At 50.2% G+C, this 22419-nt stretch overlaps 1 protein-coding gene across 1 annotated transcript; it reads left to right on the forward strand.

Annotated features, from left to right (window-relative positions):
* The first annotated feature begins 2464 nt into the window (after positions 1-2464).
* Positions 2465-9072, forward strand: Upk1a (uroplakin 1A). The gene is made up of 7 exons (XM_042668059.1): positions 2465-2547; positions 4601-4801; positions 5632-5706; positions 5806-5913; positions 6666-6845; positions 8694-8777; positions 8889-9072. The coding sequence occupies exons 1-7, from the start codon at positions 2467-2469 to the stop codon at positions 8931-8933; spliced, it is 774 nt and encodes a 257-aa protein (XP_042523993.1). The 5' UTR covers positions 2465-2466; the 3' UTR covers positions 8934-9072.
* The last annotated feature ends 13347 nt before the right edge of the window (positions 9073-22419 follow it).

Raw genomic sequence — 22419 nt, forward strand, 5'->3', positions numbered from 1 at the left:
CCTGGGCAGAAAAGTCCATGAGACCACTTACCTCCAATTAACTAGCAGAAAAAAAAAAAAAAAAGGAAATATGGCTGAAGTGGTATATCACCAGCTAAGCAACATCATGAAGTGTTGAATTCAAGCCCCAATACTGGCTACATACACACACACAAAGTGAGAATGAAGAATAAAGCAAAAAGGGCTGGGGATGTGGCTCAGGTGTCAGAGCACTTAGCTGACAAGTGTGAAAACCCCGAGTTCAAACACCAGCCAATGACAAGACAAAATCCAGCATTTCGTCTTAAATACAATGTATGTTAATGCTGGGGGCCACCCTAAGCCACCTTAGAGACGACTAGAGACACCAGAGTGTCCAGTTGGGCTTTCTCTGTGAAATCTTCAGCCAGGCTCTATCAGAACTTGGCAAACAACACTTTCCTGTTTGTGCAGATGCTGGGGCTGAGCCTCATACATGCGTGCTAGTGCTAGACAGGTGCTCCCCTGCCCGTGGGAAAGCAAACACCACTCAAACACATGAGTGGCTTTATTTGAAATGCTTTACCCTCGTTACAAGGTACTGGAGTTTAAAACTCCTGAAGACACACAGAAAAGCCCACTTAACAATGAGATAGAGCCAGGCAACCTGAAAGAGGTTCCCCCATCTCTTCCAGGCATCACAACAACCCTGAATTCTGGAATCTTTGAGAATCATACAATGCCTCCCCACTATTTAGCATATGCAAGCCATGTGGACCTTGTATATGTGCCTGTGCACACCAGTACAGTACAGGGGCTTGGACTCAGGGCCTCAAGGTCTTGCTTAGCTTTTGCTACTCAGCTGGTGCTCTACCACTTGAGCCACACCTCCACTTCCAGCTTTTTGCTGGCTCATTGGAGATAAGTATCTCATGAACTTTCCTGCCTGCAGATGACTTCAAACCCCGATCCTCAGATCTCAGCCTCCTGGGTAGTTAGGATTACAGCCATGACCATTTAAATTAGGAAACAAACATGAGTCTTCTCCCCAAGCTTGGGGTTTCAAGTTCTCTTCACTTGCCCAGAACCACCTGTGGGGGAGAAAGTGCAGTACAAGCTTTGGGGTTGAGACTTCCTGGAGCCCCTCTGGGACTCCCAACCTGTTTCCTCCTGCAGAATTAGGCCCACACCATAGGGGGCGCTGTAGAAGGACATGGGGCTCCCCAGAGCAAGGCTAAACAGCAGCCTGGCTGGCCCCTTCCCTGGCACAGGTCCCCCTGGGCCCAGGGTCCTGGATGTGGTTACTTGTGTCACAGATAGGCATACCAAGGCATGCTGCAAAGAGGAGGCCAGACTGAGATTTGAACCCAGAACCTTTGTCAATCTGCAGCCTGGAGAAATCTCCACTCAAGACTTAGTCCTTATGTGCACACCCGTGTGTGTGTGTGTGTGTGTGTGTGTGTGTGTGTGTGTGTGTGTGTGTGTAGAGAAGGAAGCTATTTTTCTCCCACTTAAGTCCTTTCAATATATTGTTCCCGTCCTTTTATTTTTAGAACATTCTATTTCATTGTACACTTGTCAAACTGCCATGTGCATCCATGTCCATCCTTACCTGCCCACCAACCCTATTGCATGCACCCCTCAGCCTGCCTTCCACTTCTCCCCTCATTTCCTCCCCACTGCCCAGACTTTTTTTTTTTGTGCCAGTCCTGGGGCTTGAACTCAGGGTCTGGGTGCTGTCCCTGAACTTCTTTGTGCTCAAGGCTGGTGCTCTATCATTTGAGCCCACAGCTCCACTTCTGGCTTTTTGCTAGATCATTGGAGGTAAGAGTCTCACAGACTTTCCTGCTCAGGCTGATTTCAAATTGCGATCCTCAGATCTCAGCCTCCTGAATTAGTTAGGATGACAGGCATGAACCACAGGTGCCATGGCTTGCAGCCCTGTTTTTATCTGTGGGAGGGGGGGGTAGGGGGGAGAGGGTGGGGGGCAGCCTGGGCCTCCCTGGGGCTCTTGGCCACTGCCTAAGGTCCCCAGCCTTGTTCTAGGAAGAGTGCTATGAGATGGGGTCCTCACCTCCAGCCTCACCCTCCTCCCATTCTCCACAACCTGGGAAGGGGGTGTCAGAGGCCATGCTTGTAATAGCCCTGCCCAGGTGACCAGAAGTTAGCCCAATCTGGAATTTCAGGTCTATAAATCACTGGAGTGGCAGAGCTGCCTCTGGGCATCTTGTCCCCTCCTCTGTCCCCCTCCTGGGGAGGGCTGGGCCTATATAGGGAGCTGCTGTGAGTGGATCTGGCCAGAGAAGATTCTGGAAGAGGTGAGGAGGGGGTTCTGGGGGCCTGCACAGGGTAGGGCCTTCGGGAAGGATGGAGGCACAGACAGGCAGCCCTGGGTTGTGGCCAGGTTTCACCAGGGTTGAAAGAAAAGCAGGGCAGCTGGAATTGGGGGATGGGGATGGGGGAGTTCAGATGGGTGTCACCCCTGTTTCTGTTGGTACACACAGGACGATGGCTTCCACAGCAGCGGAGGAGGAGAAGGGGTCCCCCGTGGTGGTGGGGCTGCTGGTTGTGGGGAACATCATTATCCTGGTAAGATGCAGCCTGTGCTGGGTGTACAGTGGGCTGAGGGTGGAGGGCTTCTCACTTGTCAGCAGGCCTGGGCTGCCCAGTTCCCAAGGCAGAGCAGCCTGCTTCGAATCCCAGCTCAGATCTCCCAGCTGTGAGACTTGCAGGGGGTAACTGGGCCTCTCCTATCTAGGTTACATCCTCTTCATGTCAGTGGCTGGAGAGAGGAACTCATATTTCCCTCAACTCAGCAGTGGTGACCAAGCCAGGTTACTGGTACTCATGCCCGTAATCTTTGCAACTCAGGAGGCTGAGATCTGAAGATCTGCCATCCAGGCAGGAAAGTCAGTGAGACTCATCTCCAATGAACCAGCAAAATTTTAAACAAAGGAAGTGGAGGTGTGTCTTAAGTGGTAAAACACCAGCTTTGGGCAAAAAAAAAAAAAAGGTGAAGGTAGAACCCCAGTACTGGCACCAAAAAGAAAAGGAAAAGAGCCGGGTGCTGGTGGCTCATGCCTGTAATCCTAGCTACTCAGGAGACTGAGATCTGAGGATCGCAGTTCAAAGCCAGCCCGGGCAGGAGAGACCGTGAGACTCCTATCTCCAATAAACCACCAGAAAACCGGAAGTAGCGCTGTGGCTAAAATGGTAGAGCGCTCGCCTTAATCTGAAGAGCTAAGGGACAGTGCCCAGGCCCAGAGTTCAAGCCCCATGACCAACAACCACAAAAAAGGAAAAGGAAAAAGCCGTATCTTGCCATAAAACACAGGTGCCAAGGAATCCCGAAAATTGAATCATCTGATGTTTTAGGTTTTCCTTGAGACAAGGTCTCACTATGTAGTCCAGTGGAGGGGTGGGGGGCAGGGGGGGGGGAAGGGGGGGCTGGAACTCATGATCCAGCCTCCCAAGTGCTGAGATTACAGGTATGCACTACCCAGGCCTGGTTTATAATAATGTCTTTTACTTCATGTTGGCTTTAAATAAAAACAGTGATGCTTGTCCAAGGCTCTGGAGCCAGGCAGCCTGGATTCAAATCCCAGCTCTACTAGCACTTTGTAGTTACAGGATCTGGAGGTGGGTCTCAGTTTTCCTATCTGTGAGCCAGATTTAACAGGAATATATGTTAGCTTTATAGTAAGATGTCCACAGAGGAGAATCCCCTGCCCCTCCTTCCCCATACTCCATCCTGTAGGTAATCAAAATTTCAGTTTCTTCAATTTTTTTCTTTCCTTCCTTCCTTCCCTTCTTCCTTCCCTCCTTTCCTTCCTCCCTCCCTCCCTCCCTCCACCCTTTCTTTTCTTTTTCTTTCTTTCTTTTTTTTTTCTTTTTTTGGGTCCGGTCATGGGGCCTGAACTCTGGGCCTGGGCGCTGTCCCTCAGCTCTTCAGCTCAAGGCTAGCGCTCCACCACTTGAGCCACAGCACCACTTCCGGCTTTTTTCTTTTTGCTTATGTGGTGCTGAGGAATCGAACCCAGGGCCTCATGCATGCAAGGCAAGCGCTCTACCACTGAGCCACCTTCCCAGCCCTCTTTCTTTCTTTTTCTCAAGGCTGGCACTCTACCTCTTGAACTACAACTCCACTTCCAGCTTTTTGCTGCTTCATTGAAAATAATAGTCTCATGGATTTTTCTACCCAGGCCGGCTTTGAACCAAGATCCTCAGATCTCAATGTCCTGAGTAGCTAAGATTACAAAGGGTGAGGTACCAAAGCCTAGCACCTGCTAGAAACTTTCTTTCCTTTCTTGTCCCAAATGTAACCCTTCTGACAACTGAAGAGCCTTAGGGCATCCTGGACCCCATCACTGTGCTACATGGCAGGGAAGGGGTCAATGCAATGTTCTTGTACCGGTGGGCATATGTAGGACTGATTGACAGGTGGAATGGCTGGGTGGAAGGCTCCAAGTGTTTGTCATCTTTATGTCTATGGCTGCAGATTGGGCAAACAGCAGCTTTCATCCCCAAAACCTAGCCAAGGGGGGTGGTGGGGGGACAGGAAGGGGAAGCAATTCACTATGGAGATTCACAGAGCCAGGCTGCTGGCCTTGAGCACACTCTCCTAACCAGCTGCCCTGTCCAGCTGTCAGGCCTGGCCCTGTTTGCTGAGACAGTCTGGGTGACAGCTGACCAGTACCGCGTGTACCCCCTGATGGGCGTCTCTGGCAAGGATGATGTCTTCGCGGGTGCCTGGATTGCCATCTTCTGTGGCTTCTCCTTCTTCGTGGTGGCCAGCTTTGGTGTAGGGGCTGCACTTTGCCGACGCCGGTCCATGATTCTCACGGTGAGGTCCAGTGTAGAAGTGACAAGAGCCCGCTATGGTCCTGGGTTTGAACTCCAGGCCTGAGCGCTTTCCCTGAGCTTCCTTGTTCAAAGCTGGTGATATGCGACTTAAGCCACAACTCCACTGGGCTGGTTAGTTGGGGGTGAGAGTCTCACAGACTTTCCTGCCCCGGCTGGCTTCAAACTTCAATCCTCAGGTCTCAGCATCCTGAGTAGCTAAGATTATAGGTGTAAGCCACCAACACCTGGCTTTTATCTTTTTTTCTTTCTTTTTCTTTTCTTCTTTTTTGGTTGGTCATAGATGAACTCTAGGCCTAAGCACTGTCCCTCAGCTCTTCAGCTCAAGGCTGGTGCTCTACTATTTGAGCCACAGTACTACTTCCGGCTTTTTCTGTTTATGTGGTGCTGAGGAATCAAACTCAGGGCCTCATGCTTGCAAGGCAAGCACTCTACCGCTGAGCCACCTTCCCAGCCCTTTTATTTCTTTTAATAGTAGACATTTATTGCATCATCCCCAGCCAATAGTTAATTTCAGAGACTGCCTTCCATATTTTTTGTTGATTTTACTTTCCCCTAACAGTTTATTAGAAATCATTTCAAATATACAGAAAAGCTAGGTTTGTACCTTGTCCACACCAACCCTCCCCCTCTCTCCTTCCCCCTCCCTCCTTCCCTTTTCTCCAGGTTGGGGATGAAGCCCAGGGCCCCATGCATTCTAGCTAATGCTCTACCAATAAACCATACCCAGCACCCCACTTTGCATCTCCTCCTCGAGGGGGAGCAACCTTATAGCCCCCCCCTTACTGAAGACACCCCCTCCCCGCCCTGCAGTATCTGGTGCTGATGCTGATCGTCTACATCTTTGAGTGTGCCTCCTGCATCACCTCCTATACCCACCGTGACTATGTGAGCCTGGGGGCCGGTCCCTGTGAGAGGGCGGGAAGAGGGGGGCACCCTACTCCCCACCCAGCCCTGCTGGATCCCACCCTCTCCGGCCCTCCACAGATGGTGTCGAACCCGTCCCTGATCACCAAGCAGATGCTGACCTTCTACAGCGCGGACACGGACCAGGGCCGGGAGCTGACCCGCCTGTGGGAACGCATCATGACCGAGGTGGGCGTGGCCTCGCTGTATGGGCGGGGTTATGGACACGAGAAGGCGCTGTGTGGGCGTGGCTTTTACAGCACGGGAGTGACCTCCGTGGTGTGGGCGTGGCCGAGGCTGGGCCCCGCCCTCCTGCTTTGAGCCGCTGCTTTGAAGGCTTGCTGTCTTGGGAGCTCTCTGCGCGGGGGATGCGGGACGGCGTCTTTGGGCCTGATTATTTCCTCAGGAGTAAACGGGCTCGGAAAGAAAAGTCACACGCACACAAAAGGAAGGGCGGGAAGGAAGGAAGAGAACAAGGAAGCTTAGGTCACCAGGATGGTACCGCTGATACATATCAGAGCCGGAGGGAGCCCACACTTCCTCCCTATTAAGGATGATCATAAGCCTGGCGCCATGGCTCATGCAGGTCATCCTAGCTACTCAGGAGGCTGAGATCTGAGGTTCGCGGTTCAAAGCCAGCCTGGCAGGAAAAGTGCATGAGCCTCTTATCTACAATAAACCACCAGGAAACCGGAAGTGGCGCTGTGGCTCCAGTGGGAGAGCGCTCGCCTTGAGCTGAAGAGCTGAGGGACCGACAACAAAAAAGATCCAGGACCAGCAACACACACACACACACACACACACACACACACACACACACACACTTTGATGCCAGGCCTGGCACAAGCTGGGGCCAGTTGTGCCCCAGCCCAGCCCTGCCTCTCCTGACTGGGTGACTGGAGGCAGGTGCCAAGCCCTCTCTGAGCCCCTTTTCTCCTCAGCAAGAATGCTGTGGCACGTCTGGTCCCATGGACTGGGTGAATTACACGTCCACGTTCCGGGCTGCCACTCCGGAAGTGCTGTTCCCCTGGCCCCCACTGTGCTGCCGCCGGACCGGAAATTTCATCCCCCTCAACGAAGAGGGCTGCCGCGTGGGCCACGTGGATTACCTGTTTACCAAGGTGTGTCTCCTCCCTCAGTAAGAGGGTTTATTGGCTCTCCTCTTTTTCTTCTCCCCTACCTGGCTTGCTCTCCACCCCCACTGTCTCTGCAGGAAGCACCCAGGTTTTGTCTGACCCAGATCATCCACAAAGCAGAGCAGCAATTGAATACCAGAATATAAAATGGCACACCACCCAGCCACCATGGCTGTGCCGGCCTCTGTGCCAGGCATCCTACCAAACACTTTCCATTTTTGTTTTACTATCTCTCCAGTACTGCCTTCAGGGACAGAGAGGAGAATGAGTGCTGGGTACCAGGGGCTCACACCTGTAATCCTAGCTACTCAGGAGGCTGAGATCTGAGGATCCCGAGTCAAAGCCAGACTCCTATCTCCAGTTATCTACCAGAAAGCCAGAAATAACGCTGTGGCTCAAGTGGTAGAGTGCTAGCCTTAAGCTGAAGAGCTGAGGGACAGTGCCCAGGCCCAGATTTCAAGCCCCAGAACCAGAGCGGGGAGGGGTGGGGAGGACTGGGCTGGGAAGGTGGCTCCATGGTAGAGTGTTTGCCTTGCATGCCTGAGGCCCTAGGTTCGATTCTTCAGCACCTTGTGAACAGAAAAGGCCGGAAGTGGTACTGTGGCTCAAGTGGTAGAGCACTCGCCTTGAGCTGAAGAGCCCAGACCCAGAGTTCACAACTGACCCAAAAAAACAAAAACAAAACAACAACAACTGCCAGTCAAAGATGGTTCACACCTGCCACCCTAGCTGCTCAGGAAGCTGAGATCTGAGGACTGAAGTTCAAAGGAAGCCTGGGCAGAAAAGTCCATGAGATTCTTTTTTTTTTTTTTTTGTCGGTTGTGGGGCTTGAACTCTGGGCCTTGGCAAGTGCTCTACCACTTGAACCATAGCACCACTTCCAGTTTCCTGGTAGTTAATTGGAGATAAGAATCTCACAGACTTGGGGCTAGAAAGGTGGCTCAGTGGTACAGCGCTTGCCTTGCATGCCTGAGGCCCTGGGTTCGATTCCTCAGCACCACATAAGCAAAAACAAAAAAGCCGGAAGTGGCGCTGTGGCTCAAGTGGTAGAGCGCTAGCCTTGAGCTGAAGAGCTGAGGGACAGCGCCCAAGCCCAGAGTTCAGGCCCCACGACCGGACCCCCCCCCAAAAAAAAAAGAATCTCACAGACTTTTCTTGCCCAGGCTGGCTTTGAACCATGATCCTCAGATCTCAGCCTCTTGAGTAGTTAGGATGACAGACATGAGCCACCAGCGCTGGCCAGGAGATTCTTATATGCAATGAACCAGCAAAAAAGCCTGAAGTGAAGCTATTGCTCAAGTGGTAGAGTGCTACCCTAGAGCAAAACAAGCTCAGGAACTGCATCTAGGCCCTGAGTTCAAACCCCAGGACTGATAAACACACACACACACACACACACACACAGAGTCTGAGAGAGGAAGGGAGCCAGAACTTGATTTCAGTCATGTGGCCACGGAGAGTGGGTATTTTAACTAGTGCAGACCAGGGCTGAGAAACTGGAGGACAGATGAAGAGGCAAACTGGCACAGATGTGTATCCAGCTGCTTGGGTGTGGGGGCCCCTATGGCAGGTGTCCTGGAGAGGAGAAGCCCAGTCACTGTCTCCAGAGTGAAAACAGGGTGGCCATTTCTCAGGAAATGGGGAAACAGGCTCGGAGCTAGCCTGCCAGTTCTTGGCTGGATGAAAGTGGAGGGGGGAGCCTGTGGCCTAAGCAAATTGTCAGAGCCTGGAACGCAGCATCTCCATCCTTTTCCTACTGGGCCAGGGGAGTCAGGGCCACAGGGCCTGCCCCCAGCTGCCAGTTTCTTCCTAAAGTATTGCCATCCCCGCCAGGGCTGCTTCGAGCACATTGGCCATGCCATTGACAGCTACACGTGGGGCATCTCATGGTTTGGATTCGCCATCCTGATGTGGACGGTGAGAAGCCAGAGGCTAGGTGGGGAGTGGGGGGAGAAGAGGTGGAAGAAGAGGCTGGTGGGGGGGAGGGATGTGCAGGGCGCCCTCCTATCTCATTGTCTCTTTACCTAGCTCCCTGTGATGCTGATAGCCATGTACTTCTACACTACCCTCTGAGCACCCAGAAGGGATGCCAAGGACACATCCGGCCTCCATCTTGTGCCTCTTGCCTCCACTGCCTCCCCTCTCCCATGCCCACCTGCCTGCTTTCTGTCCCCAGAGACATCTTTCTAAGTTTCTGAGCCCTCCTGGGCTTTCAGCATGCCCGTCTCCCCCCCCCCCCCCCCCCCCCCCCCCGCCGCCATGCCTGGATTTGTGTGCTGGACCCTGAGCCCAGAGTCTTTTCATGTTGCTTTGGACATGACAGTGACAATAAGACATCACATTCCATAGCTGGATGTCATTGGCTCACGGCTATCATCCTAGAGGCTGAGATCTGAGGATTGAGATTTGAAGCCAGCCTGGGGAAAGAAAGTCCGTGGAGACTCATCTCCAAGGAACCAGCCCCAAAAAACCAGAAGTAGAGGTGTGGCTCAAGTGGTAAAGCACCAGCCTGGAGCAAGAAAGCTAGGAGGATAGTGCCCAAGGCTCTGAGTTCAAGCCCCAGACACACACACACACACACACACACACACACACACACACACACACACACACATCCTGCTCTCTCCAAACTCCCTGAATTTGTGAATAGGTTGCAATTGTGTGTTTGTGCTCTGGCAGATTGGGTTTGCTATGGGAGGGAGGTATGTTCTTGGTGGTCATTTACTGACCTGTCACCCTCCCACCCCCCCACATGGACTAAATATTCAATAAATCCTAGCTGATTGATTAAGTGGATGAATTTGTTTTCTTTTGGCATAAGACATCTTCTGCTGGGACTGGTATTGACTCCAACACAAACATAAAATGGAACCAATGGGCTCAGATCTCTGAATTAAGAGGGCAGGCTTCAGGCATGCCGGGACCTAGGAGGTCCACAGAGGCTGTCAGGAAAGCTGCCCCATTCTCAGGATTTCTCCAGCATCACTAGACTTCCATCTTTCTATTTAAGCAACACAGGAGCTTTCCTAACTTGGGTCAAGGTCGAGTGAAGGTCATTGTCTGAGTTTAGGGATTCAAGTCTCTTCTTTGGTTGAAGAAGGCAACTAGAAGCTTGCTTGGGGGCCATCTAGTATGGTGTTGGGGAGGAAACTTGTTTATCAAAGGGGCTGGTGAGATGATACAAGTGACAGATACCTCTGCTTCCAGCAAGTTCTATGACGGCAAGAAATTGAAGAATTTCAAGGCTGGGAACGTGACCTAGTGGTAGAGTGCTTGCCCTGCATGCATGAAGCCCTGGTTTCAATTTCTCAGTACCACATTACAGAAAAAGCCCGAAGTGGTGCTGTGGCTCAAGTGGCAGAGTGCTAGCCTTGAGTAAAAGAAGCTCAGGGACAGTGCCCAGGCCCCAAATTCAAGTCCCAGGCGTGGGGGGGGGGGGGGGGGGGGGGGGGGGAGGAGCAACTGAAGAATTTCAGCTAGCATAGTTAAGCAGTCTTAAGTATGAAAACAAAAACAGCTGAGCACTGGTGGCTCATGCCTGCCATCCGAGCTACTCAGGAGGCTGAAATCTGAGGATCGTAGTTCAAAGCCAGTCCAACAGGAAAGTCCATGAGGTTCTTATTGTTAGGTTTTTAAAAAGAGGTAGCCGAGTAAGAACAGCAGCACGCATGTGGTATTTAGGTAAGGGGTAGGTTTATTCATCGTTCTGGCTGGCACCAGGCCATCTTTGTCCTCCACGCAGTGGGTAAAGGCCTGGGAAAGAGAGCTGGGAGAGCTGGGAAAGAGAGAGAGAGCTGGGAAAGAGAGAGAAAAGAGCTAGAAAAGAGAGCATCTGGGAAAGAGGTGGGAAAGAGCAAGCTAGGAAAGAGAAGAGAGCTGGGAAAGAGAAGAGAAAGAAAGAGCTGAGAAAGAGCTAGAAAAGAGCAGAGCGAGGGCATCTGGGCCTGGGCTAGGCCTTATCTAGGGTATGGGCGGAGAAAGGTGTGGCCACATCAAATTCAGATGTGACCTCAGCAGATGCAGATGTGGCCTCTTCCAGGTATCCCAGTTGCCTAGGTAACGCAGGTACTGGGTGGAGACTTTGCTGCGAGGAGGGGGGAGGTTGCTAGCCATCCAGGAGTGGATCTTACACTTATCTCCAATGAGCCACTAAATAGCTAGAATTGGAGCTGTGAACCAAGTGGTAGAGCACCAGCTTTGAACACAAAATCTCAGGGACAGCATCCAGACCCTTAGTTCAAACCCAAGGACCAGCACACACACACACACACACACACACAAACAGAAAAATGGTTCTTCCAAATGCTAACATTGGCCATTAAGCAGAAGACACCAAGTGTTTATATTGCATTCCTAGAGGATTTTTAGTATTTTCCAACTTTGTGTGTGTGTGTGTGTGTGTGTCCAGGTGTTTTTTATCCCTTAGCTTTTCTTTACTCAAGGCTGGTGCTCTACCATTTGAGCCACACCTCCACGTTGGCTTTTTTGCTGATAAATTGGAGATAAGAGTCCCTTAGATATATCTGCCTGATCTGGTTTTAGATCAAAATCCTCATCTCAGCCTCCTGAGTAGCTAGGATTACAGGTGTGAGCCACCAGCACTCAGCTCAAATTTTGAAATGAAGCTCATTGCTTTTTTCTTCCAACAAAAACAGCGAATCAAATGTTAATAAACGCTGGGTGCCAATGGCTCACGCCTGTAATCCTAGGTACTCAGAAGGCTGAGATCTGAGGATCACAGTTCAAAGCCAGCTGGGGCAGGAAAGTCCGTGAGACTTTAATCATCAATAAAACACCAGAAAACCAGAAGTAGCACTGTGGCTCAAGTGGTAGAGCAAAAGCCTTGAGCAAAAGCACTCAGGAAACAGCACACAGGCCCCGAGTTCAAGCCCCACAACTAACAACACAACCACAATCATTGTTGGAGGGAAGAATTATTTCTCTAAGCAGTTGGCCTTGACCTACTGTGAGGCTGTGGTGTGGAGCTGGCCTCCGGGCAGTCCCTCTCTGTCCCAGCCCCCTTCACCGCCCTCTCTGGCTCGGTCTGGCCACATACCTGCACAGTCTGCCTCAACCAGACCAGCAGCAGTGTGGCTGGAGCAGGGAGGCCTCAGCTTGCAGGACAGGTTTGTCTGCTCTGGCTCCTCACTCAGAGGTCTGTGGGTGAGAAGGGAGAGAGGAGGTGATGGGCCAGGGCTGGGACCACACAAAGAAAGGCAGCCCCACCTCCAACCATCTATACCCTTCTTACCTGACACTGACTGGCCCCTGTAGCTAAATCGCTTGCCCATCAGTCCAGGCTTATCTGTCTCTTTCCTGCCCTACTGGGCCAGGCGTCTTCTCTCTCTAACCCTCTGATGTCACCAAATGAAAAGAACAAAGCCGGGCACCAGTGGCTTACATCTGTCATTCTACCTACTCAGGAGGCTGAGATCTGAGGATCAAGGGACCAAGCTAGCTCAGGCAGGACAGCTCTGGATACTGTCCAATGAACCATTAAAATGCCAGAAGTGGAGCTGTGGCTCAAGTGGTAGAGCAATAGCCTTGAATGAAAAAAAAAAAAAAAAAATTCAGGGACAGCACCCAGACCCTGAGTTCAAGCCCCAGGACTTGCATTAAAAACAAACAAACAAAAACCATTCTACAGCAATCAATCAGGGCTCAGACTTCTGATAGCTCATTTTTCCCTTATACTTCACCTATAAGGGAAAGGAAGTTATTTAAATGTAAAACCTATACCCTATTTTTCACCCTCCTCCCTGGGAATCTATTATTCTGCAGAATACACTCCAGAGCTTGTGCAAAGACCCGATACGGGGTAATTCAAAAGCAGAAGCAGAGTATGGCGATGCACACCTGTAATCCCAGCACTGGGAAGGGAAGTCCTAAGGACTTGAGATTCAGCTCCACAAGAGTGTTCTTTTCTAGCCGGGCGCTGGTGGCTCACGCCTGTAATCCTAGCTACTCAGGAGGCTGAGATCTGAGGATCGCAGTTCAAAGCCAGCCCGGGCAGGAGAGACCGTGAGACTCCTATCTCCAATAAACCACCAGAAAACCGGAAGTGGCACTGTAGCTCAAGTGGTAGAGTGCTCGCCTTGAACTGAAGAGCTGAGGGACAGCGCCCAGGCCCAGAGTTCAAGCCCCATGACCGACAAAAAAAAAAAAAAAAGAGTGTTCTTTTCTGAGCTGCCAGCAGAGGTGTGGCTTCTGGAGTGTTCTGGCCAAAGGGGATTTGGCTGTGCTGTTGTCAATCACATCATGGCACAGACCTACTCTGGAAGCCGGGATAAAGTCATTGTGGCACTTGCCAGTGGAGAGCTGGTAATATCCAGCTCAGGTTCAGACCCCACACTAGGGAAGGGTGGGCTGCCACCAGGGATCAAAAAGACCACTCACCCCTTGCTCCCCGTGGCTGGTTGACAGCTTTATCACCACTGTTGTGAGGCTTTGTCACTAGAGGGCGCAAGCAGCACGCAGGAGGAATCGGGGCTTTTGTGATTTATTTTATTTATTTATTTTTTTATTTTTGCCAGTCCTGAGGCTTGAACTCAGGGCCTGGGCACTGTCCCTGAGCTTCTTTTGCTCAAGGCTAGCACTCTACCACTTGAACCACTGTGCCACCACTTCCTGTGTTTTCTGTGTATGTGATACTGAGGAATGGAGCCCAGGGCTTCATGCCTGCTAGGCAAGCACTCTACCTCTAAGCCACATTCCCAGCACAGCCCTGTTTTGTGATTTTTGTTGTAGTTGTTATGGGGCTTGAACTAGATGCTGTCCTTGAAATCTCTTGCTCAAGGCTAGCACTCTATCACTTTGAGCTGCAGCTCAACTTCCGGTTTTTGAGTGGTTAATTAGAGATGAGAGTCTCTTGGAGACTTTTCTGCTCAGGCTGGCTTCAAACTCAGATCTCAGGCTCCTGATTAGCTAGGATGACAGGCGTGAGCCACTGGCGTCCCCTAGAGGAATCATAGGTTTTTGTTATTGGGTTGTTGTTCCTCTCTCCCCCATTCCAGCACTTCCTCATTCTAATTCCTTCTAGCCTGTGGCCAGGAGATGGCTTTATTCCTCTCCATGTCACAGCAGATGACCTTAAGTACTGCCTCACCCTCCTCCCCCTTGCCACACACACACACACACACACACACACACACACACACACACATACACACACAAAGGGGAAAAATAGCTTTATTGGTCTGAGTTTGTAGCCAGCTCACTTGCCCAGCACTGGCCTAGTGTATGACATAAAGGCTTTCGGGGTTCAGCACCTGGAAAGTGGTTTTAGGCCAGGTGCCCCAGTCTCAAGCCTATAAGTCCTAGCTACTTAGGAACGCCACACAACAAAGGGAAACAATTACTATTTTGCACAAAATTGACTCTCTTTTTATATCTTCATCACGTGGAAAGAGAGAAAGCAGAAGTATGAGAAAGAACTTTCTGGTTTGGTTTGTTTTTACTTTCTTTTTTTCTTGTGCTGGTACTGAGGCTTGAACCACAGGACCTAAGCACTCTCTCCCTTAGCTTTTTCCTTCCTTCCTTCCTTCCTTCCTTCCTTCCTTCCTTCCTTCCTTCCTCCCTCCCTCCCTCCCTTCTTTCTTTCCTTCCTTCCTTCTTTTATTTCGTTCTTTTCTTCTTTCTTTTTTTTTCTCAAATCTGGCACCTTGCTCAAGGCTACCACCTTGAACCACAGCTCTACTTACAGCTTTTGGTGGTCCATTGGAGAGAAGAGTCTAATAGACTTTCCTGACCAAGCTGTCTTTGAACTGTGATTTTCAGATCTCAGTTCCTGAGTAGTAGAAAAATCAGAGACACCTCATTCAAATCAATAAAAAGCTGAGTGTAGTCTGCATACCTGTTATCCAAACTATGCAGTGGTACCTACAGGTACCACCAAACCAAACCAAACCACAACCTTCCCCTACTTAGTGTTCCAATTTCAGAGTCTCCTCTAAGACAGGCAATCCTAGGAAGAGACCAGAAGGTAAGTAGTGGTAAAAGTCAGGACCTGGGGCTGTTCCTCCAGCAATCTGAGAGCTAGCCAATCAAACAGATGCTTTTTATCAGCAGTTCAGATATCACAAAAGAGTGAGCACACAAAGTTCCTCATCAACTTTAATCTTTCAAAACACAACGAGGCTTTGTAGCTTACGTCTTTATACCCCGAACACTCAGGAGGCTGAGGCAGGAAAATTGTTGGGCTACAGAGCAAGTTCAAGGCCAACCTGAGCTTAAATATAGACTTTGTCTCACACACACACACACACACACACACACACACACAGAGCAAAACAAGGGTGGAGAATGTGGCAGTGGTAGAGTGCTTGCCTAGCATGCATGAATTCGATTCTCAGTTCCAGAAAAAGCTGGAAGAGGTGCTGTGGCTCAAGTGATACAGTGCCAGCTTTGAGCAAAAGAAGCTCAGAGACAGTGCCCAGGCCCTGAGTTCAAGCCCAGGGACTGGCAAAACAAAACAAAAACCAGGTAATCTATTTTTTTTTTATTGTGAAAATACCATACAGAGGGGTTACAATTCAGGTAATCTATTCAATAAGGTATTTATTAAGGACATGAAGAAGTTTCTCTCCGATGACTTTTAGAAGTTCTCTCAGATGCATTGGGCACTAACATGCAAAGAATAAAATAGAAAAATAAAGGGGTAAGAAAATGGTTTTTCTCAGAACGCAGGTGGCTCATGCCTGTAATCCTAAATACTCAGGAGGCTGAGATCTGAGGATCTCAGTTCAAAGCCAGCCTGGGCAGGAAAGTCCATAAGACTCTTATCTCCAATTAACCACTCAAAAAGTGGAAATGACACTGTGGCTCAAGTGGTAGAGCACTAGCCTTGAGCAAAAAGAGCTCAGGGATAGTGCCCAGGCCCTGAGTTCACTCCCTACAAGCGATGGGGGGGAAAAAAGTGTTTGGGCTTCTCACTAGTTAGGCAAGCACACTACCACTAGACAAGCTCCCAAGCTGTGTGTGTGTGTGTGTGTGTGTGTGTGTGTATGTGTGTGTGTGTGTGTACTGGGGCTTGAACTCAAGGCCTGGGTGCTATTCCTGAGGTTTTTCACTTAAAGGTGGCACTTCACCATTTGAGCCACAGCTTTAGGTTGGTTAACTAGGGATCAGCATCTCACACACTTTCCTGCCAGAGTGGCTTTGAACAACGATCCTCAGATCTCAGTCTCCTGAGTAACGAGGATTACAGGTGTGCATCATTAGCACCCAGCGGATCCAGATTCTTCTGTGAGCTGCCCTTCTCCGAAAAGACTTCTTGCCTATCCCCCATTCTTACCCACTCTATCAGGATCCCGACGTCGAGAACATTCCGCAGATCCAGGCACAGATTCCTAATCAGCGCCCACTCCAGCTGCTGCTGCACCCCGGACAATCAAGAGCAAAACCTCGGGGCCAATCAGAAACGTCAGCGGCAGTGCAAAGCCCGCCTCCCCGAAACGCCCTCGCATCTCATTGGGTGTGTCTGCAAACTGGATGAGCGAGGGGCCAGCCAATCAGCGGCGCCACCGCAGCGCAGCGGACGCGAGCCGGAAGCGCTCCGCAGGCGGTGCCCAGTTTGGTGAGGTGTTTACAACCTAAAAATCCTTGCCGGGCGCCGGTGGCTCCTGCTGTAATCCTAGCCACGCACTCAAGAGACTGAGATTTGAGTATCGCGGTTCAAAGCCAGCCCGGGCAGGGAAGTCTGTGAGACTCTTACCTCCAATTAACCACCAGAAAGCGGGAAATGGTGCTGTGGCTTGAAATAGGTTGAGCAAAAGAACTCAGGGACGGCACCCAGGTCCTGAGTTCAAGGCCCACAATGCACAAACAAATAAATATTTAAAGCATAAGTAAAAATCCCATGCCAGGCAAAAAGCCATCTACAGCCAGTTAATATTGGGAGTCTTTCAACGGGCCTTGCTCTCTGGGGGGGGGGGGGGTGCTGGCACCTAAATTACTCAGCCAGCGCTAATTCAGCAGTAGGAATCAAGAAGAGTTTTGTAATCTAGGTATCTAGATCAATCAGGGGTTCAGAGGATGCCATGTTATCTTCATTAAGCCCTAAAATACTGCTGGGTAAGGCAAGATGAATTGTGCAGCCAGTCAGTGGTGGTGCAGGGCAACAGGTGGGAACGGGGAGCCGCCTTTCAGTACTTGATCAAGTGTGTACATACGTGTGTGTATGTGTGTGTGTTTGTTGGTACTGGGGTTTGAACTCGTGTTGTTGTTGTGGGGCTTGAATTCTGGGCCTGAACGCTGTCCCTCAGCTCTTCAGCTCAGGGCTAGCGCTCTACCACTTGAGCCACAGTGCCACTTCCGGCTTTTTTCTTTTTGCTTATGTGGTGCTGAGGAATCGAACCCAGGGCCTCGAGCATGCAAGGCAAGCGCTCTACCACGGAGCCACCTTCCCAGCCCCTCCCTTAGCTTTTTGACTCAAGACTGGTGCCTCTATCACTTGAGCCACAACTCCACTCCGCTTTTTGTTGATTAATTGGAGATAAGCGTTTTAAGGGACTGTGTTTGCCATATCTGATCCTCAGACCGCAGTTTCTTGAGTAGCTAAGATTACAGGTATGAGGCACCGTCCTGCCTCTTGGGGGCCTCCCACGATCTGTATACACACACACACACACACACACACACACACACAAACACCCCGTTCATATTTCTCAACAGGTTGTAAATCTCCAAAAATTGTACTGGATTGAGAGTAATATGAGAGGATTCACAGACAAACTAGGGAGGCAAGTGGTCCAGCAGAGAGGGCGGGAATGGACAAACTCCGTAGCCAATCAACGCTGGCGAGCATCTGAAATGCAAATGAGATGTCAGCCTTAGAAGCCTGAAGCCTTATTCCCTTGGACCAATCAGACTGGCCCTCCTCAGCAGGGTGCGGAGCTCCACAGCCAATCAGCTGCAGGGAGGTAATGGCACTGTCCTAAGATATCTTCCAGGCTGTTTAATATGCTTAGTAGGTGCCAGCCAATCAGCATCCGCCTCGGGATCCGGTTGGGAGGAGACTGGTCACCTGTCCAGATTCTCGTGCCACTGTTCACTTTCTAACGGCCACTCGAGCTTGAGCCTCTCTGAATATGGCTGAAACTGAGTGGGGAGGAGGATCAGAGTCTGAGCTGGTGAGTGCCATGGTTTTCCCACTCCTTTTCTCCAGGGTCTGGGAATTTTGAGAGGCACCATTGAGGATCGGAAGTGATGATTGGCAGCTTTAGGTTTTGAGGCCTGGCTCTGTTTGGAGAGGATGGAAATGGGGGTCCTGGACAGTATTTGGGTCGATGCTGGACAAAAAGCTAAGCCAAGTGTGTTCTCTGAGTTTGGTCCATACTCTAATGTGTGTTCTGGGAAGGCTGGAAACCCTTGGCTCAGTCTGGATTGATCTACAAGCAACCCTTGATTTATAGACTCACCTGCCAAGGGATGAAACTTGTGAAATTTGTGGGAGGATACATTTCTGGGGTTTTCAGTGAGTGTTGGTAAGGTTAAAAGGTCACTGGGAGCTGGACACTGGTGTTCATGCCTGAAATCCTAGCTTCTCAGGAGATTGAGATCTAAAGACAGGGGTTCAAAGTTCATCCAGGCAAAGCTGGGCGCTGGTGGCTCACGCCTGTATTCCTAGCTACCCAGGAGGCTGAGATCTGAGGACCACAGTTCAAAGCCAGCCTGGGCAGGAAAGTCTCCATGTGGCTTTTATCTCCAATTAACTACCAGAAAACTGGAAATAGCACTGTGGCTCAAGTGGTAGAGCATTAGCCTAAAAATAAATAAATAAATAACCTGTATTTTCACAATAAAAAACTTATTTAAAAAAAAAAAGAATAAGCAGACAACATCCTTCTTTCTCCCTATACTCCTCTTCCAGTCTCAAACTATGTGTCTTTTTTTCACATCTGCTAGGATGCAAGCGTGTTCTCTTCTGCCCTCTGATTTCCTGGTTCTACCCCAGGCTGAGGGTTACTGCTGACTCTTTCTTTTATTGTCGGTCCTGGGGCCTGAATTCTGGGCCTGAGCGCTGTCCCTCAGCTGTTCAGCTCAAGGCTAGCGCTCTATCACTTGAGCCACAGCGCCACTTCTGGCTTTTTCTGTTTATGTGGTGCTGGCGAATCAAACCCAGGGCCTCATGCATGCAAGGCAAGCACTCTACCACTGAGCCACCTTCCCAGCCCCTACTGCTGACTCTTGAGTGAACTGAGAAACAGAAGGTAGGCAAGGTGTTTTTATGTTTGCTTAGCTTTTGTTTTTGAGAGAGGCTGGCTTCAAAAGCATGATCCTCCTCAGTCTTCTGAGTTGCTGGGATTACAGGCTTGTGTCACTATGCCTACTGTGGGCAAGAGGAATTTGTAAGAGGAGAAGCCACAGTCACTACCCTTCCAGGTTTAAGTATTGTTTGTTCTGCCTCTGCGGTCATTGCTCAGGAAGGCTTGGACACCCCCCCCCCCCAAACCAGGAATCTAGGGAAGGCCAGAGAAGGGCCTAGAACATCACCAGCACCCAGTTTACATGCAGAATACCCCTCTGAGAAGGCGTTCTCTGAGGGGATACCCTTGAGAAGGGTAGACACCAAGTGGGAGGCAAAATGGGCTTTCCCCTTGTTGGGGGGCTTTTGTTCACTCAGAGGGGAGTCCCCTTGCCCCTCACCCGCCCTTGTAGGTACCCTGAAGATGGCTTTCAAACAGTTTTCACAGTTGTAGTCATGGGGCAAACCACATAGGGGCAGTTGAGTCACTGGTGGGAACATAGCGGACTAGAGGGGAGGGAGGGAGCCCCATCTTCTGAGTGACAAAGACATCTTCAGACCCCTGTAATTTTCCTTCTGTATTTATGTGTGCTTCTGGCCTAGAGGAAGGCTCTGTTTCTATCTCCATCAGAAAGATGGATGTTTGATGTCTTAAAAGACACACAGGAGGGCTAGGAAGGTGGCTCAGTGGTAGAGCGCTTGCCTTGCATGCCTGAGTCCCTGGGTTCGATTCCTCAGCACCACATAAGCAAAAAGAAAAAAGCCGGAAGTGGTGCTGTGGCTCAAGTGGTAGAGCGCTAGCCTTGAGCTGAAGAGCTGAAGGACAGCGCCCAGGCCCAGAGTTCAGGCCCCATGACCGGACCAAAAAAAAAAAAAAGACACACAGGAGTCAGGTGCCAGTGGCTCATGCCTGACATCTTAGCTACTCAGGAGGCTGACATCTGAGGACCGAGGTACAAAGCTAGCCTGGACAGGAAAGTCTGTGACACTCTTGTCTCCAATGAACCACCAGGAAACCAGAAGTGGGGCTGTGGCCCAAGTAGTAGAGCATCAGTTATAAGTGAAAAAGCTGAGTGAGAAGGCAAACTCCTGAGTTCAAACCCCAGTATGGGCACAAAAAGAAAAAAATAAATAGAAAGACAAACTGTAACTCCTCTGTACTTCACCTTTCTAATAACAATAAAAAATATTTTAGGGGCTGGGAAGGTGGCTCAGTGGTAGAGTGCTTGCCTTGCATGCATGAGGCCCTGGGTTCGATTCCTCAGTACCACATAAGCAGAAAAAACTGGAAGTGGCGCTGTGGCTCACGTGGTAGAGCACTAGCCTTGAGCTGAAGAGCTGAGGGACAGCGCCCAGGCCCAGAGTTCAGGCCCTACGACCAACAAAAGAAAAAAATTTAAAAAGAAAAATAGACATGGGGTATGTCCTTTTCCCTGGGTGTGGTAATGTGAGGCATTAAAAAGCTCAGAAATGAAAACTATTCAACCTTCAGCCTGCCCATTTGCATTTTCCCTTTCACTCTGACTCATCTTCCCCTCTCCCCTCAACTACTGTCCCACCAGCCTCACCCACAGACACACCCTGTCCCATCGAGGCAGGGTTCACACCTGCCTGCACACCAGTTAGAAAGAGAGGGAAGGCATTTTTGGTCCTGTGGGAGAGATCAGAAGGCTGCTTGGTACTTATTGGAGTTCTGAAATGAAAGGGAAGAATGGGAGTTTAAAGAAACGGTTTTGGGGTGTAAGAGGAGACCAGCATCCAAGGGAAAAGCAGGCTGTGTCTGTCACTAGATCAGACCTTCAGAAGGTGGCTTGCTTAACTTTTCTTTTTGTGTGTCGGTCCTGAGACTTGAACTCAGAACCTGAGTACTCTGTGAGCCCTTCTTTTTTGCTTTCTTTCCTTCTTTCCCTCCCCCTCCCTCCCTCTCTTCTTTTGTTTCTTTTCTCTCTCTCTCCCTCCCTTCCTTCCTTCCTTCCCTCCTTTCTCTTTCTTTCTTTTCTTTCTGTATTTAGGTCCAAGCCTGAGACTTGAACTCAGTACCTGCTGTTGTTGCTCATTGGCTAGTGCTATACCAATGGAGCCCTGCCTCCAAACCCTCTTTGAGCATTTGTACTCAAAGCTAGTGCCCTACCACTTGAGCTCTACTTCCAGCTTTTTTTTGGTGGGGGGGGGTCTGGTAATGGGGCCTGAACTCTGGGCCTGGGCGCTGTCCCTCAGCTCTTCAGCTCAAGGCTAGCGCTCTACCACTTGAGCCACAGCGCCACTTCCGGCTTTTTTCTGTTTGCTTATGTGGTGCTGAGGAATCAAACCTAGGGCCTCATGCATGCAAGGCAAGCACTCTACCACTAAGCCACCTTCCTAGCCCCTACTTCTGGCTTTTTGATGGTTCATTGGAGATAAGAATCTCATAGACTTTCTTGCCTGGGCTGCCTTCAAACCACGATCCTCTGATCTCAGCATCCTGAGTAGCTAGGATTACAGGCATGAGCCAGAAAGAGAAATGGGAGTTTTCCTGGCCATATCCCTCCCTGGAATGAAAAAGTACAAAATGAGAAGAGGGAGAAATCTCCAGAAACATTGACCTTGACCACATAAGCAGGAAGTGGAAGAAACCTCTGGGCTCAACTTCAGAGAAATGCAATTTGTCATCAGCCCAGAAAAAAGAGACCTTCTCTTCGAAGACCACCGCAGGCCCTTCCTGGGGTTGTCCCCCTTCTGTAGAACTGAGTCATAACCCCCAGCCAATGTGGCCCAGGAGACGAGGGTCATTCTTTTTTTGGCAAGTACTGGGGCTTGAACTAAGGACCTGGGTGCTGTCCCTGAAATTTTGTGTTCAAGGCTACTGCTCTACCCAAGCCACAGCTCCACTTCTGGCTTTGTGGTGGTGAATTAGGGATAAAGGTCTCATGGACTCTCCTGCCTTGTCTGGCTTCAATTGCGATCCTCCGATCTCAGCCTTCTGAGAAGCTAGGATGACAGGCATGGGACACTGGCACCCAGCTTCAAGCCACTTTTAGCATTCATGTCATTTCATTTTCACCCTCCCAGTGAGTCATGCACAGGACCCTTATTCATGAATGAGGTAATAGGCTCAGAGGTGACTCAACTAGTAAATAGCAGAGATGAAACCAGAATGCAAGTCTGATAATTCCTTAACGTCCATAGATTGATTGGCTTCCTTGACAAGGGCAGAGGCAAGAGGCTAGGCAGCACTACTTATGGGTCCTAGAAGCAGATGCGGTCTCTCCTGCCAGCCTATACCAGAGAGTCATAGCCATTAAGCCACACCCCTTGGGGGCACACTGAAACTGGGGA

Source organism: Dipodomys spectabilis, unplaced genomic scaffold (genome assembly GCF_019054845.1).
Source record: "Dipodomys spectabilis isolate Male_0828 unplaced genomic scaffold, ASM1905484v1 ptg000422l, whole genome shotgun sequence".
Taxonomy (NCBI): Eukaryota; Metazoa; Chordata; class Mammalia; order Rodentia; family Heteromyidae; genus Dipodomys; species Dipodomys spectabilis.